Source organism: Myxine glutinosa, chromosome 5 (genome assembly GCF_964187855.1).
Source record: "Myxine glutinosa chromosome 5, kmMyxGlut1.1, whole genome shotgun sequence".
In the NCBI taxonomy this organism is placed as follows: Eukaryota; Metazoa; Chordata; class Myxini; order Myxiniformes; family Myxinidae; genus Myxine; species Myxine glutinosa.
Window position 1 is genome coordinate 676,190 of NC_136265.1, and position 25,042 is coordinate 701,231.

At 51.8% G+C, this 25,042-nt stretch overlaps 1 protein-coding gene across 2 annotated transcripts in view; it reads right to left on the minus strand.

Annotated features, from left to right (window-relative positions):
* The window catches only part of PEX14 (peroxisomal biogenesis factor 14), a 90,742-nt gene extending 66,003 nt beyond the window's left edge, over positions 1-24,739 (minus strand). The window contains exons 1-2 of one of the 2 annotated variants that reach the window (XM_068117974.2): positions 24,533-24,739; positions 5,348-5,395 (exon numbers count right to left, since the gene is read on the minus strand). In XM_068117974.2, coding sequence (XP_067974075.1) covers positions 5,348-5,395; positions 24,533-24,559 — 75 coding nt within the window. In that variant the 5' untranslated portion in view covers positions 24,560-24,739. The remainder of the gene's footprint in view (positions 1-5,347; positions 5,396-24,532) is intronic. The other variant, XM_068117976.2, reaches the window with a different exon arrangement.
* Between the last annotated feature and the right edge of the window lie 303 nt (positions 24,740-25,042).

A 25,042-nucleotide genomic window follows, 5' to 3' on the forward strand; every position in this document is an offset into this window, starting at 1 on the left:
TTGTTTTGTTTGTTCTGTCCTGGGTATTTAATTAAGTTTGTATAAGCTAGGTTGCACTGTGTCTAAAATCTTCTGTAAATTATTTTCTTATCTTTCCTTCTCCTTGGTTATTTTTGGGTGTAAATAGAAATAAATTATATTCGTATTTCCAACCTTTTTGTCTTCTTCTTCTTCACATCCGTGTAGCCTTAGTCTTTTCCCTATTGAATATCTGTGGCGCGATCCGGCCAACGTTCGGGAATCGGGTTAGTCGGGGTAACTGTACGACCGCGGGGCCATCCGCTCGGCAAACACAACATCTTATCCGCGGGCCGTAACAATATATATATATATATATATATATATATATGTGTGTGTGTGTCGGGCTCGGCCATATTTACTCGCACCCCCTCCCTACTATTACATGACTAGTTATTCATATTTATAACTGTAACTCGTAGGCCATTCGTTAACTTGTTATAAAGCTCTATCATCGTAACTTTCAGGGACTTTTTAATAGTTAGTATAACTTCTATCTTCAACTTGGTAAGGGGCTCCTTCCAGACAACAGCAACAACAGCAACAACAACAACAACAACAACAACAACAACATGCATTTTAAGGCCATTTTCCCTGCAAGAGCGGGGGTTAGCCTTGCGGTCCCCATGACAATCTTCTCCATCTTGCCCTATTTTCTGCATCTCTCCTTGTTATTGTGTTGTTATTATGTTATTATTGTGTTGCCCCTTACCCGCATTTCTTCTTCCACCATCTTTAGCCAAGTCTTTCTCGGTCTTCCCCGTCCTCTACTCCTTCTACATTCATTTCCATCACTCTTCTCAATCAGTCACTTTCATCCTTCCTCAACACATGACCAAACCATCTCAACCTGTTCCTCTTCACAGCATCAATCACAGGCTCTATTCCCATCATCTTTCGCAATTCATCATTTGTCTTCCTCTCTCTCAACGATACTCCGCACGTCCACCGAACCATTCGCATTTCCACCCTTTCCAACCTTCGTTGCTGCTCTACGTTCATTACCCATGTCTCACTCCCATAAATCATAACACTTCTCACACATGCAGCATACACCTTTCCCTTCAGCTTCAACGACACTCCCCTCCTCATCAGCACGCCACTCAGTTCCCGAAACTTCTTCCATGCACATCTCACTCTAGCAACCGTTGCCGAGTCTGATCCACCTTCTCCATTCAGCATGTCTCCGAGGTAGCAAAATGTTTTCACACCTTCCAGCTTCACGCCGTCTTCAAGATCCAACTCAACATTTCCTCCATCTGCAGCTCCCTCTGTGCACACCTTACATTTGAATGTAGCTGCCACTGGTTAATGACCCTCTCAAACCACTACATTTTTGATGAACCCACTCAGCGCACATTGTACATTGAATGGAGTTCACTCCGACACCCTTCCTGCACACAGCACATGGCCACTTCCCAGTTCTTTCCACCTCACCACATGCTTTACCACTTGCCATCACCTTCGTCTTTCCGATATTCACCTTCAGACCTTTTGTCTCCATATATTCCTTCCACTTGTTCATCTTTTCCTTCAGTCCATCCATACTTTCCGCAATCAACACCAGATCATCTGCATACAACAACTCCCACGGTAAACCCTCCTTTATGGTCTGAGCCAGCACCTCCATCACAGCTACAAATAGTAGTGGACTTAGTACCGACCCCTGATGCACTCCCACCTTCACCTCAAACTCACCACTGTTCCCGTCCTTCGTCCTTACAGCTGTGCGTGCTCTTTTGTACATTGCCATCACAACTCTGATCAACCATTCCTCCACTTCTAACTTCCTCAATGCCCATGTCACTACTTCGTGTGGAACCCTATCGAATGCTTTCTCCTTCCAGACAGATGGTATTTAAACCCAGGGTGACCTCCTTTACTGGACAAAAGGTATTTCTCCCTGATGCCTCGCAGCTCACAGCTCCCGACAAGGTGTCAAAAACCACCCGCTGGGAAAAGCAATTAATTTTGTTTGGCTCTGCGCTATCTCGAAACGCGATTGACTTCAAGCCTGGATTCGCTCAAGCAGGCCCGTGGGAGCCCTTCTCTCCGGCAAACGGCCGAATCTTAAATCTCGCAAGGTCATAAACAGTTCTGAATGTCTCTCTGTTTCTCTCTCTTGGAAACTTGAACTTTTTTTTATTTTTATGATTGTGTTATCTCTGTTGAAAATCATACATATACGAGCACACCACAATTGTGTTGCAGAGCTGTTCCAACCGGAGTCCCGGGTAGACCACTTCGGTGGACCTCTCCATGGCCGTGCTGACCTAATTGTCGAATAGACCACTTTTCCTGAGAACTGCATTTGACTGGACTCCGATCTTCCAACTCCGGGCGAGCGGACCGACGGTTCGATCCAGGATTTCAATCCCACATATGTGTGTGGATGTGTGTATGTATGTGTGTGTGTGTGTGTGTGTTTGTCAATGTGTGTGTGTGGGGGTGGGTGTGTGTGTGTGTGTGTGCGAAGATGTGTGTGTGTGTGTGGGGGGAGGGGGATGTGTGTGTGTGTGTGGGGGGAGGAGGATGTGTGTGTGTGTGTGGGGGGAGGGGGATGTGTGTGTGTGTGGGGGGGGAGGGGGATGTGTGTGTGTGTGTGTGTGTGTGTGTGTGTGTGTGTGTGTGTGTGTGTGTGTGTGTGTGTGTGTAGATGTGTGTGTGTGTGGGTATGTATGTATGTATGTATGTATGTATGTGTGTGTGTATGTGGAGATGTGTGTGTGTGTGTGTCTGTGTGTCTGTGTGTCTGTGTGTCTGTGTGTGTGTGTGTGTGTGTGTGTGTGTGTGTGTGTGTGTGTGTGTGTGTGTGTGTGTGTGTGTGTGTGTGTGCGTTTTGGGGATGTGTGTATGGGAATGTATGTGTGTATGGGGATGCGTGCGTGTGTGTGCGTGTAAAAAATAATAATGTGAAAGCTAGGTTGTATCTTTGTGCTCTACGAGTGCCCGTTCTCATTCAATTTTAATTCAATTTTAATGCCATCGTCGGCTTTTCATTAATCTCCCCATTTTTGTGGCATCTTACTACCTTCATGAAATTTAACTCCAAAAGTCATTGTGGCTTGGAGTACCATTGCCAGTCACTGTGCCAGTGGAGGGCATTGCCAGGCTTTAATGAGTGGTGTTCCCACTCGCTAAACTCCACTTGGGCCTCAAGTTCTGCAGAGTACATGCCATGTTATTCCGCCAAACTCCACTTTGGCCTCATGTTCTGCAGAGCATATGTCATCTTATTCAGCCATCCTGATTACGTAATATGTCAAGAGAAATAGTTAAAACTAGCCGAAACCCGTGGAACATCCACGGAAGGGAGGATGTGGTGTATGGATAGTGTGTACCATTATGGCTGGCATAGGGGATTTCCTTGTCCGAGTAAGAGTTAGGAAGAAAGATGAGAATGAAGAGTGCGGATATGAACAACGTATTTATTGCAATCTACTTAAATGACAACGCTACGATATACTTTTGAAAATATCACGTACCGTCTCGAAGTCAATGCCATCCTTTTATCTCTTCGTATACAACTCACCGATTTCTACCTTATCGTGAACAGGGTAAAGCCTACTTTGATAATCATGAACGGTGGCAGATGCAGGAGTTGGTGAAATGAAAGGGGGGGAAGGGGCTGATCATGACCTACCCTACGCCACATGGCCTATGCCATTTGTTGAGATCATGGCCACAATGGAAACACAACTGGATAGGTAGGGCCTAGGCCGACGCCTACGCCTACTTTTCGTCACTCGGCGATGTACACTTTGTTTTAAGCTTTCAGAAGTTGACGCCTTGTTATTTATTGCTTTATATGATGCTGATGGGCTGCTGATCGGTTTCACTTCGTTGTAATCACAGTATATGGAAGAAATTATGGTAAACCCACCTGATGAGGTTAGCGTACACCGCGATCGCCGACACCGCCACAAATGCATGCTCTGGATTGTCCACTCAGTGGACGGCTTGCTGTCGCCTTCGACTGTCCAATCAGCGGACGGCTTGCTTCGCCTTCGCCCAGCAGACGCCAATACGATGGCGTCGTATCGGCAGTTAATCGGATGCTTTTGGGCCCCAACGTCGGCTAATTCAGATTTTTCGAGTATGGCTGTACGTGATAAACAAAGAGCGCAGTTCGTAGATCGTAAATCCATTAGTGCCGTGGGCATCGGGTCACTGGGTGCGGCGTAAAAGGGATAACAAAGTCGAGTCCTTACGCTATTATTATATAGATAAAATAAAAACAATCGTGCTTCTGCGCAAAAAGTTCCGAATTTAATTTTTTCTCTCGAGGAGTCCGATTCTGATCTCACACTCCTGAACACCAAGTGTTGAGTATACGCCCTGCCTCCTCACCCCCCATAACCGCAAGTATTTACAATGGGAACTGTGCACACCAAGAATTAATATCATGCAGAAAGCCGGCTTAAGCTTAAGATTGGATGGCATGTCGGCTGAGCCATAGATGCAACGTGCCTCTCTTAAAAATCACAGGTATTAAACCCTTTGTGAAGAAATCTAAATCAGAACAAGACACTAAATACCAAAATAACTATCACTTCCAATGAGCAAATTGGTATACGAATAAACTTTTGTAAAATTTATTCCTGTACATCAAGATGCTTGATGAAATCAACCAAGGCCTAAATTTAGGTTCTGACATTCGAATAGAATAACCAATAAAAACTGTAAACCAGCCTATTCTGGTCCACTGCAGGACAAAGGCCTCCTTTCACTTGTGAAGTGCAGGTGGGAGGAGAGCAACCAATTGCAGGAAAAGCATCCAGTGGAGAAACAAAATACAAGTCCTCAACCACTGAAGCACACAGATAGTGGAAAAGGTCAAATATCCTCAAAATGAGAATGATTTGTGCCAACCTTGTAATATTACGATAAAGCCTGGTGTTGGCTTAATGGTTAAGTTGGCTACCTTGAGATCTTAGGGTCCTGAGTTCCAGTCCCTGTCATGCCATTGAATTAACACCAGGTAGGTTGACTCAGCCTGTCATCTGTCCGAGATTGGAAAAATAAGTACCAGCTGACTGGTAAAGGGGGGCATTGCATCAGCTGCACAGCTGCACCCCCAGAAAATGATGCAGCCAAGCAGCCACAGTCTACACACGAACCACCACAATCTGATGAATGCCCGTCTCATCCAACAATGTCCCTTTACTTATAAGCCTCATGCAAATCTGTCCCAAAATAAGGAAAAATAGAATTAAATGTTCAAATTAGGATAGAGATCAAAACATTGAGAAACACAAAAACAAGCAAATAAGCACAATTAATCACACAAGAGTGACAAGTCAACAGAATTCAAACTAAAACCACTTACCAAATGTTCTCTGAAGGCAGGGATTTCAGGGTTATTCATAAGTTCACCCTAAGAAAAAAATTTTTTACAGAAAGGATTATGAAGTGCATTATTAAAGACAAACACAGCTCAGATACAACGAACAAGGTGGAAAAACTAGGTAAATTAATCAAATGGTGCATAGATAGTTTAAAACCCTTCAAAGGTAGAGCAGCATATTGTTCAGAGTCAAGACCCAGTGGGGAATGAGCTAGCAGAGGCAAGAACCAGCAGAGAATGAGTAATCGGTGTCAACAAAAGAGAGGAATGAGCTATCAGTCAAGACCCAGAGGGGAACGAGCCATCAGAGTAACTAACCAGTGGGGAACGAGCGATCAATGTCAATAACAAGAGGGGAACGAGGCAGCAGTGTCAATAACAAGAGGGAAAAGAGCGATCAGTGTCAAGAACGAGAAGGGAACGAGGGATCAGTGCCAATAACAAGAGGGGAACAAGGGATCAGTGTCAAGAACAAGAGGGGAACAAGGGATCAGTGTTAAGAACAAGACAGGAACAAGGGATCGGTGTCAAGAACAAGAGGGGAACGAGGGATCAGTGTCAAGAACAAGAGGGGAACGAGCGAACAGTGTCAAGAACAAGACGGGAACAAGGGATCAGTGTCAAGAACAAGAGGGGAAAGAGGGCTCAGTGTCAAGAAGAAGAGGGGAACGAGGGATCAGTGTCAAGAACAAGAGGGGAACGAGGGATCAGTGTCAAGAACAAGAGGGGAACGAGGGATCAGTGTCAAGAACAAGAGACGAACGAGGGATCAGTGTAAAGAACAAGAGGAGAATGAGGATTCCGAATCAAGAACAAGAGGGGAACAAGGGATCAGTGTCAAGAACAAGAGTGGAACGAGGAATCAGTGTAAAGAACAAGAGTGGAACGAGGGATCAGTGTAAAGAACAAGAGGGGAACGAGTGATCAGTGTCAAGAACAAGAGGAAAAGAGGGATCAGTGTCAAGAACAAGAGGGGAACGAGGAATCAGTGTCAAGAACAAGAGGCAAACGAGGGATCAGTGTAAATAACAAGAGGAGAATGAGGATTCCGAATCAAGAACAAGAAGGGAACAAGGGATCATTGTCAGGAACAAGAGGGGAATGAGGGACAGTGTCAAGAACAAGAGGAGAATGAGGATTCCGAATCAAGAACAAGAGGGGAACAACGGATCAGTGTCAAGAACAAGAGGGGAATGAGGGACAGTGTCAAGAACAAGAGGGGAATGAGGGACAGTGTCAAGAACAAGAGGGGAATGAGGGATCAGTGTCAAGAACAATAGGGGAAGGGGAGATCAGTGTCAATAACAAGAGGGGAAGGAGGCATCAGTGTCAATAACAAGAGGGGAACGAGGGATCAGTGTCAAGACCAAGAGGGGAACGAGGGATCAGTGTCAAGAACAAGAGGGGAATGAGGGATAAAAATCAAGAACAAGAGGAGAACGAGGGATCAGAATCAAGAACAAGAGGGGTACGAGGGATCAGTGTCAATAACAAGAAAGGAACAAGAAAAAGAGCAATCAGAGATTGCAAACCCTCGCCAGGAGGTATTTTCAGTGGTTTTTAAGGCTTTTGTGTTAAAACAAATATGGCGGCCGAACCATGTGACCGATGACGTCATCATTATTTGTTTTCTAAACCAATTTATTCCTAGATTATGCTCAAGAAATTTCATCTTGATCGGATGAAGTTTTGTACTTGTTGAATTACGTCATAATGGAGCACCTATGACATCATTAAAAAATAAAATAAAATAAAAAACACCTTTAGAGGCCATTTTTCCCCGCAAGCGGGGGTTGGCCTTTTTCGGGAACTGTGGTTGTTGTTGTTTTTCGGTCCCCTTTTTGAAGCAATGTTTTACGGCCGGATGCCCTTCCTGACGCCAACCCTTTTTGCCGCCTTTAACGACAAGCAGGGAATTACCAGTGAACTGGTACTCAATTTGCCGACCTCGGAAGGATGACAGGCTGAGTCAACCCCCCTGGCGTTAATTCAGCGATTGACCGGGATTCGAACGCAAGATCCTAGGATCCTAAGCCGGCACCCTAGCCGCTAGCCCAACACCAGGGATTAACACCTATGACATCATTAACATATTTTATTCCCCATGGAGAGTTATTTACAATGAGCCATGTCTCAATTTTTTCTATTCAGAACTTTTGGAGATAGAGGTGCAAACTTTTTCAGTTTTTCCAAAATGGCGGCCGAACCACATGACTGATGACGTCATCTTTATTTTTCTCCACCAGTTTATGCTGACATGCCGCTCAAGAAATTTCATCTTGATTGGATGAAGTCTGGTACTTGTCGAATTATCGAATTATGACGTCATAATGGAGGCTTTGGGCCTAGAGAGTTAAAAATTGGGCACAGACCATTCCAGGGCAAGCCAAACATGTGTGTAAAGTTTGGCGATTCTATGTGCAATGATGTAGACATAGTACTGCGCACAAACAGACAGATGAAAAATCGGTCAGAGACCGAGGACTTGCCGGAACGTACTTTTTTTATCGGCCATTTAGGACAAATATGGAGGCCGAAACACGTGAACGATGACGTCATCATTAACATATTTTATTCCCCATGGAGAGTTCTTTACAATGAGCCATGTCTCAAATTTCTATATTCAGGACTGTCGGAGATATCGAAGTGCAAAGTTGTTTGGTTTTTCGAAGATGGCGGCCGAAACACGTGACTGATGACATCATCCTTAACATATTCTATTCCCCATGGAGAGTTCTTTACAATGAGCCATGTCTCAATTTTTTCTGTTCAGCACTTTCGGAGATATGGAGGTGCAAAGTTTTTCGGTTTTTCCAATATGGCGGCCGAACCACGTGACCGATGACGTCATCATTCGGGCACAGTATATTAGAGGGCAAGGCAAATATGTGTGCAAAGTTTGGCGATTATACGTGCAACGGTGTAGACGTAGTGCTGCAAACAGACAAACAGAGACAAATGAAAAATCGGTCAGAGACCGAGGACTTGCCGGAATGTACTTTTTTATCGGCCATTTAGGACAAATATGGCGGCCGAACCACGTGACCGATAGTCATCATTAACATATTTTATTCCCCATGGAGAGTTCTTTACAATGAGCCATGTCTCAATTGTTTCTATTCAGCACTTTCGGAGATATGGAGGTGCAACGTTTTTCGGTTTTTCCAAGATGGCGGCCGAACCACATGACCGATGACGTCATCATCAACATATTTTATTCCCCATGGAGAGTTCTTTCCAATGAGCCATGTCTCAATTTTTTCTATTCAGCACTTTCGGAGACATGGAGGTGCAAAAATTTTCGGTTTTTCCAAGATGGCGGCCGAACCACGTGACTGATGACGTCATCATTAACATATTTTATTCCCCATCGAGAGTTCTCTTCAATGAGCCATGTCTCAATTTTTTCTGTTCAGCACTTTGAGATATGGAGGTGCATAGTTTTTCGGTTTTTCCAAGATGGCGGCCAATCCACGTGACCGATGACGTCATCATTGGGGCACAATATATTAGAGGGCAAGACAAATACGTGTGCAAAGTTTGGCGATTCTACATGCAACGGTGCAGACGTAGTGCTGCAAACAGACAAACAGACAGACGAAAAATCGGTCAGAGACCGAGGACTTGACGGAATTTACTTTTTATCGGCCATTTAGGACAAATATGGCGGCCGAACCACGTGACCGATAACGTCATCATTAACATATTTTATTCCCCATGGAGAGTTCTTTCCAATGAGCCATGTCTCAATTTTTTCTGTTCAGCACTTTTGGAGATATAGAGGTGCCAAGTTTTTCGGTTTTTCCAAGATGGCGGCCGAACCACGTAACCGATGACATCATCATTAACATATTTTATTCCCCATGGAGAGTTCTTTACAATGAGCCATGTCTCAATTTTTTCTATTCAGCACTTTTGGAGATATGGAGGTGCTAAGTTTTTCGGTTTTTCCAAGATGGCGGCCGATCCACGTGACTGATGACATCATTAACATAATTTATTCCCCATGGAGAGTTCTTTACAATGAGCCATGTCTCAATTTTTTTCTGTTCAGCACTTTGAAATTATCGAAGTGCAAAGTTTTTCCAAGATGGCGGCCGAACCACGTGACCAATGACGTCATCAATTGGGCACAGTCTATTCCCGGGCAAGACCAATATGTGTGCAAAGTTTGGCGATTCTACGTGCAATGGTGTAGACGCAGTGCTGCAAACAGACAGACAAACAAAGAACAGATCAACATACTTGCCGGTGGAGCGACCCATGGGTCCCCTAAGCGAGACCAGCAACAGAATCTCCTTGCTCCAGCCGGTGACGTAACCGGCGGGCAAACCACGGCGCCGGGGTGGCCGGTCACGTGACCACCAAAGCGTGCCGCGCGTGCGGTTATAATCCTTTGCACCTGTCGGTCATGTGACCACCAAAGCGCGCCTCGCCTGAGGCGTGGCTTTCGGTTTCGGTTGTGCTTTCTGGTTTTGATATATATGCAGCCCGGTAAACGGGCTTTTCAGAGTTCCCGAGTTGGTTTTTACAATAAACATCTTCTCGGACGAGTTTGTGTCTTGCCCGTCACTTCGTCCGTCTCAAGCAAGAGCCCTGCTCTTCACTGGTGACCCCGAATTTACGACACGCAATGGACACCGCAGTGTCCCTCAAATTGCCCACCTTCTGGGAAGCACATGCCGCCGTCTGGTTCGCGCAGGCGGACCCCGTTCGCCCTGCGTAGCATAACGGAGGACGCCACGCGATACCATTACGTGGTCGCCGCGCTTGGCTCCGCGACCGCCGCCCGCTGCCTGAGCTTCCTCCAGAACCCGCCCGCTGACGGCAAGTACAACGCCATCAAAGCACTTCTTCTGGGCGCTTTCGCCCTCTCCCTGGCTGAGCGCGCAAGACGCCTGCTCGACCTTCCTGAGCTCGGCGATACGCGCCCGTCCAAACGCATGGAATACATGCTCGCGTTGCTCGGCGAGCACCCCTCGGATTTCCTGTTTCGGGAGCTTTTTCTTCGCCAGCTCCCGGCCCAGGTACGGGTCGCCCTGGCAGGCACGACCATCGTGAACCCCCGCGACCTCGCCAAGGAGGCCGACAAGATCGATTCGGCAAGCTAGCTCGCCGGAGCGGCGAGCCAGCTCGTCGGGGTGGCGGCCGGGAGCCCTCCCGCCCACCCGCCCGGCGCCCGCGACGCAGTTTCCTTCCCGGAGGCCGCCGGGCCGGCGCGACTGGCAGCGGCGACGCCGCGTCGCCCGGTCCCGACGCGTCGACCGGAGCCCCCGCCGGACCCGGCCTGGTGTTATTTCCACGCCAGGTTCGGGCGGCAGGCCCGATCATGTCGACCCCCGTGCACGTTCGGCAAGTCGGGAAACGGGCGGGCCGGCGTTCCCTACCTGCTATTCATCGCGGACCAAGCGTCGGGGCGGCGCTTTCTCTGCGACACCGGCGCTCAGCTGAGCGTCATTCCCGCTTCGGCGGACAGGCGGGCCGCCGTTTGCGGCCCCTCCTTAATCGCGGCCAACGGCTCCGCCATCCGCACCTTCGGCCCACGCACCGTCGCCCTCCGCTTCGGCAGCCAGCTCTTTCACTGGGAGTTCGTGACGGCGGACGTCCCCATGGCTTTGCTCGGGGCTGATTTTCTGTGCGCCCACGGGCTGCTGGTCGACGTGAAACGCCGCCGTCTCGTCAACGCCGAAACTTTCAGCTCCCTGGCATGCGCTTTGAGCCGTTCCGCGCCCACCGAGTTTTCCTGCGTCCTCCCATTGGCAGACGACTTCGCACGTCTCCTCGCGGAGTTCCCGGCCCTCACGCGACCGATGTTTTCGGCCATCGCGGTGCGTCACGGCATCGAGCATCACATCCCCACTATGGGCCCGCCGGTGTACGCCCGGGCTCGCCGTCTCGATCCCGCCAAACTCGCCGTCGCCAAGGCCGAGTTCGCCGCGCTGGAGCGCCTCGGCATCGTGCGGCGCTCCGACAGCGCCTGGGCCTCGCCGCTGCACATCGTCCCGAAGCCGGGGGGCAGATGGCGGCCATGCGGCGACTACCGCCGCCTTAACGACGCCACTACCCCCAACAGGTACCCCGTCCCGCACATCCAGGATTTTTCCGCCCGGTTGGCGGGGCGGACCATTTTTTCAAAAGTGGACCTGATTCGGGGGTACCACCAGGTGCCCGTCCGCCCGGCCGACATCCCGAAGACGGCCGTTATTACACCTTTCGGCCTCTTTGAATTCCTCCGGATGCCCTTCGGCCTCAAAAACGCGGCACAGGCGTTTCAGCGCCTGATGGACGGCGTGCTGCATGACTTGCCGTTCCTCTACACCTACCTGGACGACATCCTCGTCGCCAGCACGTCCAGAGCCGAGCACCTCCTCCACCTCCGGATGCTGTTCGGCCGCCTCAGCGAGCACGGATTGATCGTCAACCCGGCCAAATGTCACTTTGGTGCGGCAACGATCGACTTTTTGGGCCACCGCATCACCCGGACCGGCGCCGTGCCGCTACCGGCCAAAGTCGAGGCCATCGCCGCTTTCCCGCGCCCCCGCTCCGTCAAGGCGCTGCAGGAGTTCCTCGGGATGGTGAACTTTTATCACCGCTTCGTGCCCCGAGCTGCGCAACTCATGCGGCCCTTGTACGCCACCCTCCGCGGCCAGCCGGCGAAATGCGACGTTGTCTGGTCCACGGACATGGACGCTGCTTTTACCGGCGCAAAACGGGCCCTCGCCAACGCCACGCTGCTGGCCCACCCGGTACCCCAGGCTCCCATCGCCCTCACCACGGACGCCTCCGACTACGCCGTGGGCACGGTCCATGAACAATGGGTAAACGGGGCCTGGCAGCCGCTCGCGTTCTTCAGCCGGCAACTCCTGCCCAACGAGTTGAAGTACAGCACCTTCGACCGCGAGCTCCTCGGGCTGTACCTGGCCGTCCGCCATTTTTGCCACCTCCTGGAGGGCCGCCCGTTCACGGCTTTTGTCGACCACAAGCCGTTGGTTTTCGCCATGGCCAAGGTCACGGAGCCGTGGTCGGCCCGCCAGCAGCGCCACCTCTCCGCCGTGTCGGAGTACACCACGGACATCCGGCACGTCGCCGGGAAGGACAACGCCGTGGCCGACTGCCTTTCTCGAGCCGGCGCCAACGCCGTCCACCTCGGCGTCGATTTCGCCCTAATGGCAACGGACCAGGCCACCGACGGCACGGTGCAGGCGCTCCTGGTGGCGGACACGGGCCTCCGCTTGGCCGACGTCCCCTTCACGGACACGGTCCTGCTGTGCGACATCTCCCAAGGCCGACCTAGCCCCGTTGTGCCGGTCACCTGGCGGCGTCGCATTTTTGCTTCGGTCCACGGCCTCTCTCACCCGGGCCGGAAGGCATCCCAGAGGCTGGTGGCGGCGCGTTTCGTCTGGCATGGGCTGCGACGGGACGTCCGCGACTGGGCCAACGCCTGCACACCCTGCCAGCGGGCCAAGGTCCACCGTCATACCCAGGCTCCGCTGGCTCCCTTCACCGTGCCCGAGTGACGGTTCGACCACGTCCACGTGGACCTGGTGGGTCCCCTTCCCCCATCGCAGGGGTTCACCCACCTGCTTACCATGGTGGACAGGACCACCAGGTGGCCGGAGGCCGTGCCCCTCGCCTCCACCACCACCGCCGACGTGGCCCAGGCGTTCATCGCCACCTGCGTCGCGCGTTTCGGCGCACCAGCGGACATCTCGTCGGACCGCGGCCCACAGTTCATGTCCGAACTATGGGGCGCGGTCGCCCGGACGTTGGGCGTTACCCTGCACCGCACCACGGCCTACCACCCCCAGGCCAACGGGTTGTGCGAGCGGTTCCACCGCTCCATGAAGGCCGCACTCATGACCGGCCTCCAGGACGACGGCTGGGCCGACCGGCTCCGGTCACTTTGGGCCTCCGCACGGCTCCCAAAGAGGACCTCCAGGCGTCCACCGCCGAGCTGGTGTACGGCCAGGCCCTCCGCGTACCGGGCGAGTTCATTCCCGACGCCACCAGCCTCTGGTCCGCCGCGTGCCAGCGCACGGACTTCCAGGAGGCCACCCGACGTTTCGCCCTGGTGCCCACGTCCCGCCACGGCGACCCCCAATCCTACGTCCCCCCAGCACTCCGCACGGCGGAGTACGTCTTCGTGCGCCACGACGCACACCGGGGGCCGCTCCGGCCACCATACGACGGACCCTTCCGGGTCCTACGACGGGACAACAAGTCCTTCATCGTCAACATCGGCGGCCGGGCGGACCGGATTTCGCTGGACCGCCTCAAGCCGGCCCACATGGACGTCGGCCAGCCGCCACGGCTGGCTCTCCCACCGCGGCGCGGCCGCCCCCCATCCACCGCACCCCCCGTCCGACCACCCGCCACCACACCGGACCCCCTCCCCTCCCCCCACCCCGCGACTGGCCAGGGGTCGTTTCGATCGGGTCATCCGGACCCCCCTCAGGTTGACCTTCCTGGATCAAGTCCATTCTGGGGGGGCGTGTGTAGCGACCCATGGGTCCCCCAAGCGAGACCAGCAACAGAATCTCCTTGCTCCAGCCGGTGACGTAACCGGCAGGCAAACCACGGCGCCGGGGTGGCCGGTTACGTGACCACCAAAGCGTGCCGCGCGTGCGGTTATAATCCTTTGCACCTGTCGGTCACGTGACCACCAAAGCGCGCCTCACCTAAGAGGCGTGGCTTTCGGTTTCGGTTGTGCTTTCTGGTTTTGATATATATGCAGCCTGGTAAAGGGGCTTTGGAGAGTTCCCGAGTTGGTTTTTACAATAAACATCTTCTCGGACGAGTTTGTGTCTTGCCCATCACTTCGTCCGTCTCAAGCAAGAGCCCTGCTCTTCACAGGAATCTTTTTCCGGCAAGTAACAAAGGCCTCAAATGCAATGCCCTCTCCTCAGGCGATGGTAACAAGCGATCTTGCTACAAATCAGTTGAGATACACAAATCAGTTGAGTTTGCTTCTGTTGCAATTAGTGTGAGGTCAAGTCACATTATTACTGGACTAATCAGAGCTGGGAGAGAATGTGATCTCCTTTGCTTTGAGGTGTATAAATAGGATGTATAAATAACTAGAATCGCAATCTTCGGACATCGAGGCACTTTGTACTTGTACCAAGTTCGATCAAAATCACATTACTGGTTCGCAAGTTTGCTCAGTAACAGAATTTTTTACGGAACAAGGCGTTTGACCTTTGACCCTTGACACACCGTGCACCCTGTACCCCAGCAAAACATGGGGCACTGCACTATACCCCAGCAAAACACGGTGCGCTGCACTATACCACAGCAAAACACCGTGCACTGCACTACACCCCAGCAAAACACCATGCACTGCACTACACCCCAGCAAAACACGGTGCACTGCACTACACCCCAGCAAAACACGGTGCACTGCACTATACCCCAGCAAAACACGGTGCACGGCACTATACCCCGGGCAAAACACGGTGCACTGCACTACAGCCCAGCAAAACACGGTGCACTGCACCACGCCCCAGCAAAACACGGTGCACTGCACTATACCCCAGCAAAACACGGTGCACGGCACTATACCCCGGGCAAAACACGGTGCACTGCACTACAGCCCAGCAAAACACAGTGCACTGCACCACGCCCCAGCAAAACACCATGCACTGCACTACAGCCCAGCAAAACACCATGCACTGCACTACACCCCAGCAAAACACGGTGCACTGCACTATACCCCAGCAAAACACGGTGCACGGCACTATACCCCGGGCAAAACACGGTGCACTGCACTACAGCCCAGCAAAACACAGTGCACTGCACCACGCCCCAGCAAAACACCATGCACTGCACTATACCCCAGCAAAACACAGTGCACTGCACTAAACCCCAGCAAAACACGGTGCACTGCACTAAACCCCAGCAAAACACGGTGCACTGCACTATACCCCAGCAAAACACAGTGCACTGCACAAAAAAAAAAAAAACTTTGCACTGCACTATACCCCAGCAAAACACGGTGCACTGCACTATACCCCAGCAAAACACGGTGCACTGCACGAAAAACACGGTGCACTGCACTATACCCCAGCAAAACACGGTGCACTGCACTATACCCCAGCAAAACACAATGCACTGCATGATACCCCAGCAAAACACCGTGCACTGCACTACGCCCAAGCAAAACACCGTGCACTGCACTACACCCCAGCAAAACACCGTGCACTGCACTATACCCCAGCAAAACACGGTGCACTGCACTATACCCCAGCAAAACACGATGCACTGCACGATACCCCAGCAAAACACCGTGCACTGCACTACGCCCAAGCAAAACACCGTGCACTGCACTACACCCTAGCAAAACACCGTGCACTGCACTAAACCCCAGCAAAACACGATGCACTGCACTATACCCCAGCAAAACACCGTGCACTGCACTAAAAACAGTGCGCTGCACTATACCCCAGCAAAACACCGTGCACTGCACCAAAACACAGTGCACTGCACGATACCCCAGCAAAACACCGTGCACTGCACTACGCCCAAGCAAAACACCGTGCACTGCACTACACCCCAGCAAAACACCGTGCACTGCACTAAACCCCAGCAAAACACAATGCACTGCACTATACCCCAGCAAAACACCGTGCACTGCACTAAAAACAGTGCACTGCACTATACCCAGCAAAACATCGTGCACTGCACCAAAACACAGTGCACTGCACTATACCCCAGCAAAACACCGTGCACTGCACTAAAAACACAGTGCACTGCACTATACCCCAGCAAAACACAGTGCACTGCACTATACCCCAGCAAAACACCGTGCACTGCACTAAAACACAATGTGCTGCACTATACCCCAGCAAAACACCATGCACTGCACTGTACCCCAGCAAAACACCATGCACTGCACTATACCCCAGCAAAACACCGTGCACTGCACAATAACCCAGCAACACGCCATGCACTGCACTGTACCCCAGCAACACACCGTGCACTGCACTGTACCCCAGCAACACACCATGCACTGCACTATACCCCAGCAAAACACCATGCACTGCACTATACCCCAGCAAAACAGTGCACTGCACTATACCCCAGAAAAACACGGTGCACTGCACTATACGCCACCAAAACACCGTGCACTGCACAATACCCCAGCAAAACACCGTGCACTGCACTATACCCCAGCAAAACACCATGCACTGCACTATACCCCAGCAAAACACAGTGCACTGCACTACGCCCAAGCAAAACACCGTGCACTGCACTACGCCCAAGCAAAACACCGTGCACTGCACTACACCCCAGCAAAACAGCATGCACTGCACTACACCCCAGCAAAACAGCATGCACTACACTATACCACAGCAAAACACAATGCACGGCACTATACCCCAGCAAAACACGGTGCACTGCACTATGCCCCAGCAAAACACCGTGCACTGCACTATACCCCAGCAAAACACCATGCACTGCACTAAAACACAGTGCACTGCACTATACCCCACCAAAACACCGTGCACTGCACTATACCCCAGCAAAACATGGTGCACTGCACTATACCCCAGCAAAACACCGTGCACTGCACTATACCCCAGCAAAACACCGTGCACTGCACTATACCCCAGCAAAACACGGTGCACTGCACTATACCACAGCAAAACACGGTGCACTGCACTATGCCCCAGCAAAACACCGTGCACTGCACTACGCCCAAGCAAAACACCGTGCACTGCACTACACCCCAGCAAAACACCGTGCACTGCACTATACCCCAGCAAAACACGGTGCACTGCACTATACCCCAGCAAAACACCATGCACTGCACTAAAAACACGGTGCACTGCACAAAACGCCGGCAAAACACAGTGCACTGCACTATACGCCAGACAAACACAGTGCACTGCACTATATGCCAACAAAACACCGTGCACTGCACTATACCCCAGAAAAATACCGTGCACTGCACTATACCCCAGCAAAACACCGTGCACTGCACCATACCCCAGCAAAACACCGTGCACTGCACTACGCCCCAGCAAAACACCGTGCACTGCACCACGCCCCAGCAAAACACCGTGCACTGCACTACACCCCAGCAAAACACCGTGCACTGCACTACGCCCCAGCAAAACACCGTGCACTGCACTACGCCCCAGCAAAACACCGTGCACTGCACTACACCCCAGCAAAACACCGTGCACTGCACTACACCCCAGCAAAAAACCGTGCACTGCACTATACCCCAGCAAAACACCGTGCACTGCACTATACCCCAGCAAAATACCGTGCACTGCACCCCGCCCCAGCAAAACACTGTGCACTGCACTACACCCCAGCAAAACACCGTGCACTGCACTACACCCCAGCAAAACACCGTGCACTGCACTATACCCCAGCAAAACACCATGCACTGCACCACGCCCAAGCAAAACACCGTCCACTGCACCACGCCCCAGCAAAACACCGTGCACTGCACCACACCCCAGCAAAACACCGTGCACTGCACTATACCCCAGCAAAACACCATGCACTGCACGATACCCCAGCAAAACACCATGCACTGCACTATACCCCAGCAAAACACCGTGCACTGCACTGTACCCCAGCAAAACACCGTGCACTGCACTATACCCCAGCAAAACACCATGCACTGCACTATACCCCAGCAAAACACAGTGCACTGCACTATACCCCAGCAAAACATCGTGCACTGCACTATACCCCAGCAAAACACCGTGCACTGCACTACACCCCAGCAAAAAACCGTGCACTGCACTACACCCTAGCAAAACACCATGCACTGCACTACACCCCAGCAAAACACGGTGCACTGCACTATACCCCAGCAAAACACGGTGCACGGCACTATACCCCGGGCAAAACACGGTGCACTGCACTACAGCCCAGCAAAACACAGTGCACTGCACCACGCCCCAGCAAAACACCATGCACTGCACTATACCCCAGCAAAACACAGTGCACTGCACTAAACCCCAGCAAAACACGGTGCACTGCACTAAACCCCAGCAAAACACGGTGCACTGCACTATACCCCAGCAAAACACAGTGCACTGCACAAAAAAAACACAGTGCACTGCACTACACCCCAGCAAAACACGGTGCACTGCACTATACCCCAGCAAAACACGGTGCACTGCACGAAAAACACGGTGCACTGCACTATACCCCAGCAAAACACGGTGCACTGCACTATACCCCAGCAAAACACAATGCACTGCACAATACCCCAGCAAAACACCGTGCACTGCACTACGCCCAAGCAAAACACCGTGCACTGCACTACACCCCAGCAAAACACCGTGCACTGCACTATACCCCAGCAAAACACGGTGCACTGCACTATACCCCAGCAAAACACGATGCACTGCACGATACCCCAGCAAAACACCGTGCACTGCACTACGCCCAAGCAAAACACCGTGCACTGCACTACACCCTAGCAAAACACCGTGCACTGCACTAAACCCCAGCAAAACACGATGCACTGCACTATACCCCAGCAAAACACCGTGCACTGCACTAAAAACAGTGCGCTGCACTATACCCCAGCAAAACACCGTGCACTGCACCAAAACACAGTGCACTGCACGATACCCCAGCAAAACACCGTGCACTGCACTACGCCCAAGCAAAACACCGTGCACTGCACTACACCCCAGCAAAACACCGTGCACTGCACTAAACCCCAGCAAAACACAATGCACTGCACTATACCCCAGCAAAACTCCGTGCACTGCACTAAAAACAGTGCACTGCACTATACCCAGCAAAACATCGTGCACTGCACCAAAACACAGTGCACTGCACTATACCCCAGCAAAACACCGTGCACTGCACTAAAAACACAGTGCACTGCACTATACCCCAGCAAAACACAGTGCACTGCACTATACCCCAGCAAAACACCGTGCACTGCACTAAAACACAATGCGCTGCACTATACCCCAGCAAAACACCATGCACTGCACTATACCCCAGCAAAACACAGTGCACTGCACTATACCCCAGCAAAACACCGTGCACTGTACCCCAGCAAAACACCATGCACTGCACTATACCCCAGCAAAACACCGTGCACTGCACAATAACCCAGCAACACGCCATGCACTGCACTGTACCCCAGCAACACACCATGCACTGCACTGTACCCCAGCAACACACCATGCACTGCACTATACCCCAGCAAAACACCATGCACTGCACTATACCCCAGCAAAACAGTGCACTGCACTATACCCCAGAAAAACACGGTGCACTGCACTATACGCCACCAAAACACCGTGCACTGCACAATACCCCAGCAAAACACCGTGCACTGCACTATACCCCAGCAAAACACCATGCACTGCACTATACCCCAGCAAAACACAGTGCACTGCACTACGCCCAAGCAAAACACCGTGCACTGCACTACGCCCAAGCAAAACACCGTGCACTGCACTACACCCCAGCAAAACAGCATGCACTGCACTACACCCCAGCAAAACAGCATGCACTACACTATACCACAGCAAAACACAATGCACGGCACTATACCCCAGCAAAACACGGTGCACTGCACTATGCCCCAGCAAAACACCGTGCACTGCACTATACCCCAGCAAAACACCATGCACTGCACTAAAACACAGTGCACTGCACTATACCCCACCAAAACACCGTGCACTGCACTATACCCCAGCAAAACACCGTGCACTGCACTATACCCCAGCAAAACATGGTGCACTGCACTATACCCCAGCAAAACACCGTGCACTGCACTATACCCCAGCAAAACACCGTGCACTGCACTATACCCCAGCAAAACACGGTGCACTGCACTATACCACAGCAAAACACGGTGCACTGCACTATGCCCCAGCAAAACACCGTGCACTGCACTACGCCCAAGCAAAACACCGTGCACTGCACTACACCCCAGCAAAACACCGTGCACTGCACTATACCCCAGCAAAACACGGTGCACTGCACTATACCCCAGCAAAACACCATGCACTGCACTAAAAACACGGTGCACTGCACAAAACGCCGGCAAAACACAGTGCACTGCACTATACGCCAGACAAACACAGTGCACTGCACTATATGCCAACAAAACACCGTGCACTGCACTATACCCCAGAAAAATACCGTGCACTGCACTATACCCCAGCAAAACACCGTGCACTGCACCATACCCCAGCAAAACACCGTGCACTGCACTACGCCCCAGCAAAACACCGTGCACTGCACCACACCCCAGCAAAACACCGTGCACTGCACTACACCCCAGCAAAACACCGTGCACTGCACTACGCCCCAGCAAAACACCGTGCACTGCACTACGCCCCAGCAAAACACCGTGCACTGCACTACACCCCAGCAAAAAACCGTGCACTGCACTATACCCCAGCAAAACACCGTGCACTGCACTATACCCCAGCAAAATACCGTGCACTGCACCCCGCCCCAGCAAAACACTGTGCACTGCACTACACCCCAGCAAAACACCGTGCACTGCACTACACCCCAGCAAAACACCGTGCACTGCACTATACCCCAGCAAAACACCATGCACTGCACCACGCCCAAGCAAAACACCGTCCACTGCACCACGCCCCAGCAAAACACCGTGCACTGCACCACACCCCAGCAAAACACCGTGCACTGCACTATACCCCAGCAAAACACCATGCACTGCACGATACCCCAGCAAAACACCATGCACTGCACTATACCCCAGCAAAACACCGTGCACTGCACTGTACCCCAGCAAAACACCGTGCACTGCACTATACCCCAGCAAAACACCATGCACTGCACTATACCCCAGCAAAACACAGTGCACTGCACTATACCCCAGCAAAACATCGTGCACTGCACTATACCCCAGCAAAACACCGTGCACTGCACTACACCCCAGCAAAAAACCGTGCACTGCACTATACCCCAGCAAAACACCGTGCACTGCACTATACCCCAGCAAAATACCGTGCACTGCACCCCGCCCCAGCAAAACACTGTGCACTGCACTACACCCCAGCAAAACACCGTGCACTGCACTACACCCCAGCAAAACACCGTGCACTGCACTATACCCCAGCAAAACACCATGCACTGCACCACGCCCAAGCAAAACACCGTCCACTGCACCACGCCCCAGCAAAACACCGTGCACTGCACCACACCCCAGCAAAACACCGTGCACTGCACCATACCCCAGCAAAACACCATGCACTGCACTATACCCCAGCAAAACACCGTGCACTGCACTGTACCCCAGCAAAACACCGTGCACTGCACTATACCCCAGCAAAACACAGTGCACTGCACTATACCCCAGCAAAACACCGTGCACTGCACTATACCCCAGCAAAACACCGTGCACTGCACTATACCCCAGCAAAACACCGTGCACTGCACTATACCCCAGCAAAACACCGTGCACTGCACTATACCCCAGCAAAACACCGTGCACTGCACTATACCCCAGCAAAACACCGTGCACTGCACTATACCCAGGCAAAACACCGTGCACTGCACTATACCCCAGCAAAACACCATGCACTGCACTATACCCCAGCAAAACACTGTGCACTGCACTATACCCCAGCAAAATACCGTGCACTGCACTATACCCCAGCAAAACACCATGCACTGCACTATACCCCAGGAAAACACCGTGCACTGCACTATACCCAGGCAAAACACCGTGCACTGCACTATACCCCAGCAAAACACCATGCACTGCACTATACCCCAGCAAAACACTGTGCACTGCACTATACCCCAGCAAAATACCGTGCACTGCACTATACCCCAGCAAAACACCGTGCACTGCACTATACCCCAGCAAAACACCGTGCACTGCACTATACCCCAGCAAAACACCGTGCACTGCACTATACCCCAGCAAAACACCGTGCACTGCACTATACCCCAGCAAAACACCGTGCACTGCACTATACCCCAGCAAAACACCGTGCACTGCACTATACCCCAGCAAAACACCGTGCACTGCACTATACCCCAGCAAAACACCGTGCACTGCACTATACCCCAGCAAAACACCATGCACTGCACTACACCCCAGCAAAAAACCGTGCACTGCACTACACCCCAGCAAAAAACCGTGCACTGCACTATACCCCCAGCAAAACACCGTGCACTGCACTATACCCCAGCAAAATACCGTGCACTGCACCCCACCCCAGCAAAACACCGTGCACTACACTATACCCCAGCAAAACACCATGCACTGCACTACACCCCAGCAAAAAACCGTGCACTGCACTACACCCCAGCAAAAAACCGTGCACTGCACTACACCCCAGCAAAAAACCGGGCACTGCACTATACCCCCAGCAAAACACCGTGCACTGCACTATACCCCAGCAAAATACCGTGCACTGCACCCCACCCCAGCAAAACACCGTGCACTGCACTACGCCCCAGTAAAACACCGTGCACTGCACCACGCCCAAGCAAAACGCCGTGCACTGCACCACGCCCCAGCAAAACACCGTGCACTGCACCACACCCCAGCAAAACACCGTGCACAGCACTATACCCCCAGCAAAACATCGTGCACTGCACTATACCCCAGCAAAACACCGTGCACTGCACTATACCCCAGCAAAACACAGTGCACTGCACTATACCCCAGCAAAACACAGTGCACTGCACTATACCCCAGCAAAACACCGTGCACTGCACTATACCCCAGCAAAACACAGTGCACTGCACTATACCCCAGCAAAACACCGTGCACTGCACTATACCCCAGCAAAACACCGTGCACTGCACTATACCCCAGCAAAACACCGTGCACTGCACTATACCCCAGCAAAACACCAGGCACTGCACTATACCCCAGCAAAACACCGTGCACTGCACTATACCCCAGCAAAACACCGTGCACTGCACTATACCCCAGCAAAACACCGTGCACTGCACTATACCCCAGCAAAACACCGTGCACTGCACTATACCCCAGCAAAACACCGTGCACTGCACTATACCCCAGCAAAACACCGTGCACTGCACTATACCCCAGCAAAACACCGTGCACTGCACTATACCCCAGCAAAACACCGTGCACTGCACTATACCCCAGCAAAACACAGTGCACTGCACTATACCCCAGCAAAACACCGTGCACTGCACTATACCCCAGCAAAACACCGTGTACTGCACTATACCCCAGCAAAACACCGTGCACTGCACTATACCCCAGCAAAACACCGTGCACTGCACTATACCCCAGAAAAATACCGTGCACTGCACTATACCCCAGCAAAACACCGTGCACTGCACTATACCCCAGCAAAACACCATGCACTGCACTATACCCCAGCAAAACACCGTGCACTGCACTATACCCCAGCAAAACACCGTGCACTGCACTATACCCCAGCAAAACACCGTGCACTGCACTATACCCCAGCAAAACACCGTGCACTGCACTATACCCCAGCAAAACACCGTGCACTGCACTATACCCCAGCAAAACACCGTGCACTGCACTATACCCCAGCAAAACACCGTGCACTGCACTATACCCCAGCAAAACACCATGCACTGCACTATACCCCAGCAAAACACCGTGCACTGCACTATACCCCAGCAAAACACCATGCACTGCACTATACCCCAGCAAAACACCGTGCACTGCACTATACCCCAGCAAAACACCGTGCACTGCACTATACCCCAGCAAAACACCGTGCACTGCACTATACCCCAGCAAAACACCATGCACTGCACTATACCCCAGCAAAACACCGTGCACTGCACTATACCCCAGCAAAACACCGTGCACTGCACTATACCCCAGCAAAACACCGTGCACTGCACTATACCCCAGCAAAACACCGTGCACTGCACTATACCCCAGCAAAACACCGTGCACTGCACTATGGATACCCCAGCAAAACACCGTGCACTGCACTATACCCCAGCAAAACACCATGCACTGCACTATACCCCAGCAAAACACCGTGCACTGCACTATACCCCAGCAAAACACCGTGCACTGCACTATACCCCAGCAAAACACCGTGCACACTGCACCCCATAAAAACACCGTGCACACTTTACATAAGGCAATAAGTGCTTTGTGCACGGCAATAAACATCAAATATATCTGTAAACAAACGACTTTACCGCACTGTACCTCACCTGATTGGTTTCCGCCGATTCGTCCATCAGTACATAATATTAATAATAATAGTAAATAGCATATAAAAGAAAAGTCAATTCGGTCCTTTCCTTGTGTAGTTAAATTTAGTCTAATCACATCTTCTGTGTCCATTTTTACGAAAAAGCTTTTACCAGTTTCTGCAACGAATTTTCGTACGAAAAATTATAAAGGAAAAAAATAATCGTGAGCGAGGATTGCACTACCGAGCTAACATCCTTGAGGTGTACACCTCAATGCGTGTACCGACATTCACCAAAACTGCCGTTCCATTTCCCTCCGATATATAATATATATATATATATATATGATATTGTTACGGTTTTTAGAACCTTCACATGTAAATTTAGTAGTAAATTCCCTTATAAATGACCCCTGTGTCCATGTCCCCTTAATTGGCTGTTAATTAAAGATTGCACTGAAGGAGCCGGGGCTCCCACGTCGATCGGAAGAATGGACGCGACAAAAAGCTAGAATTCATCTGAGTTGCT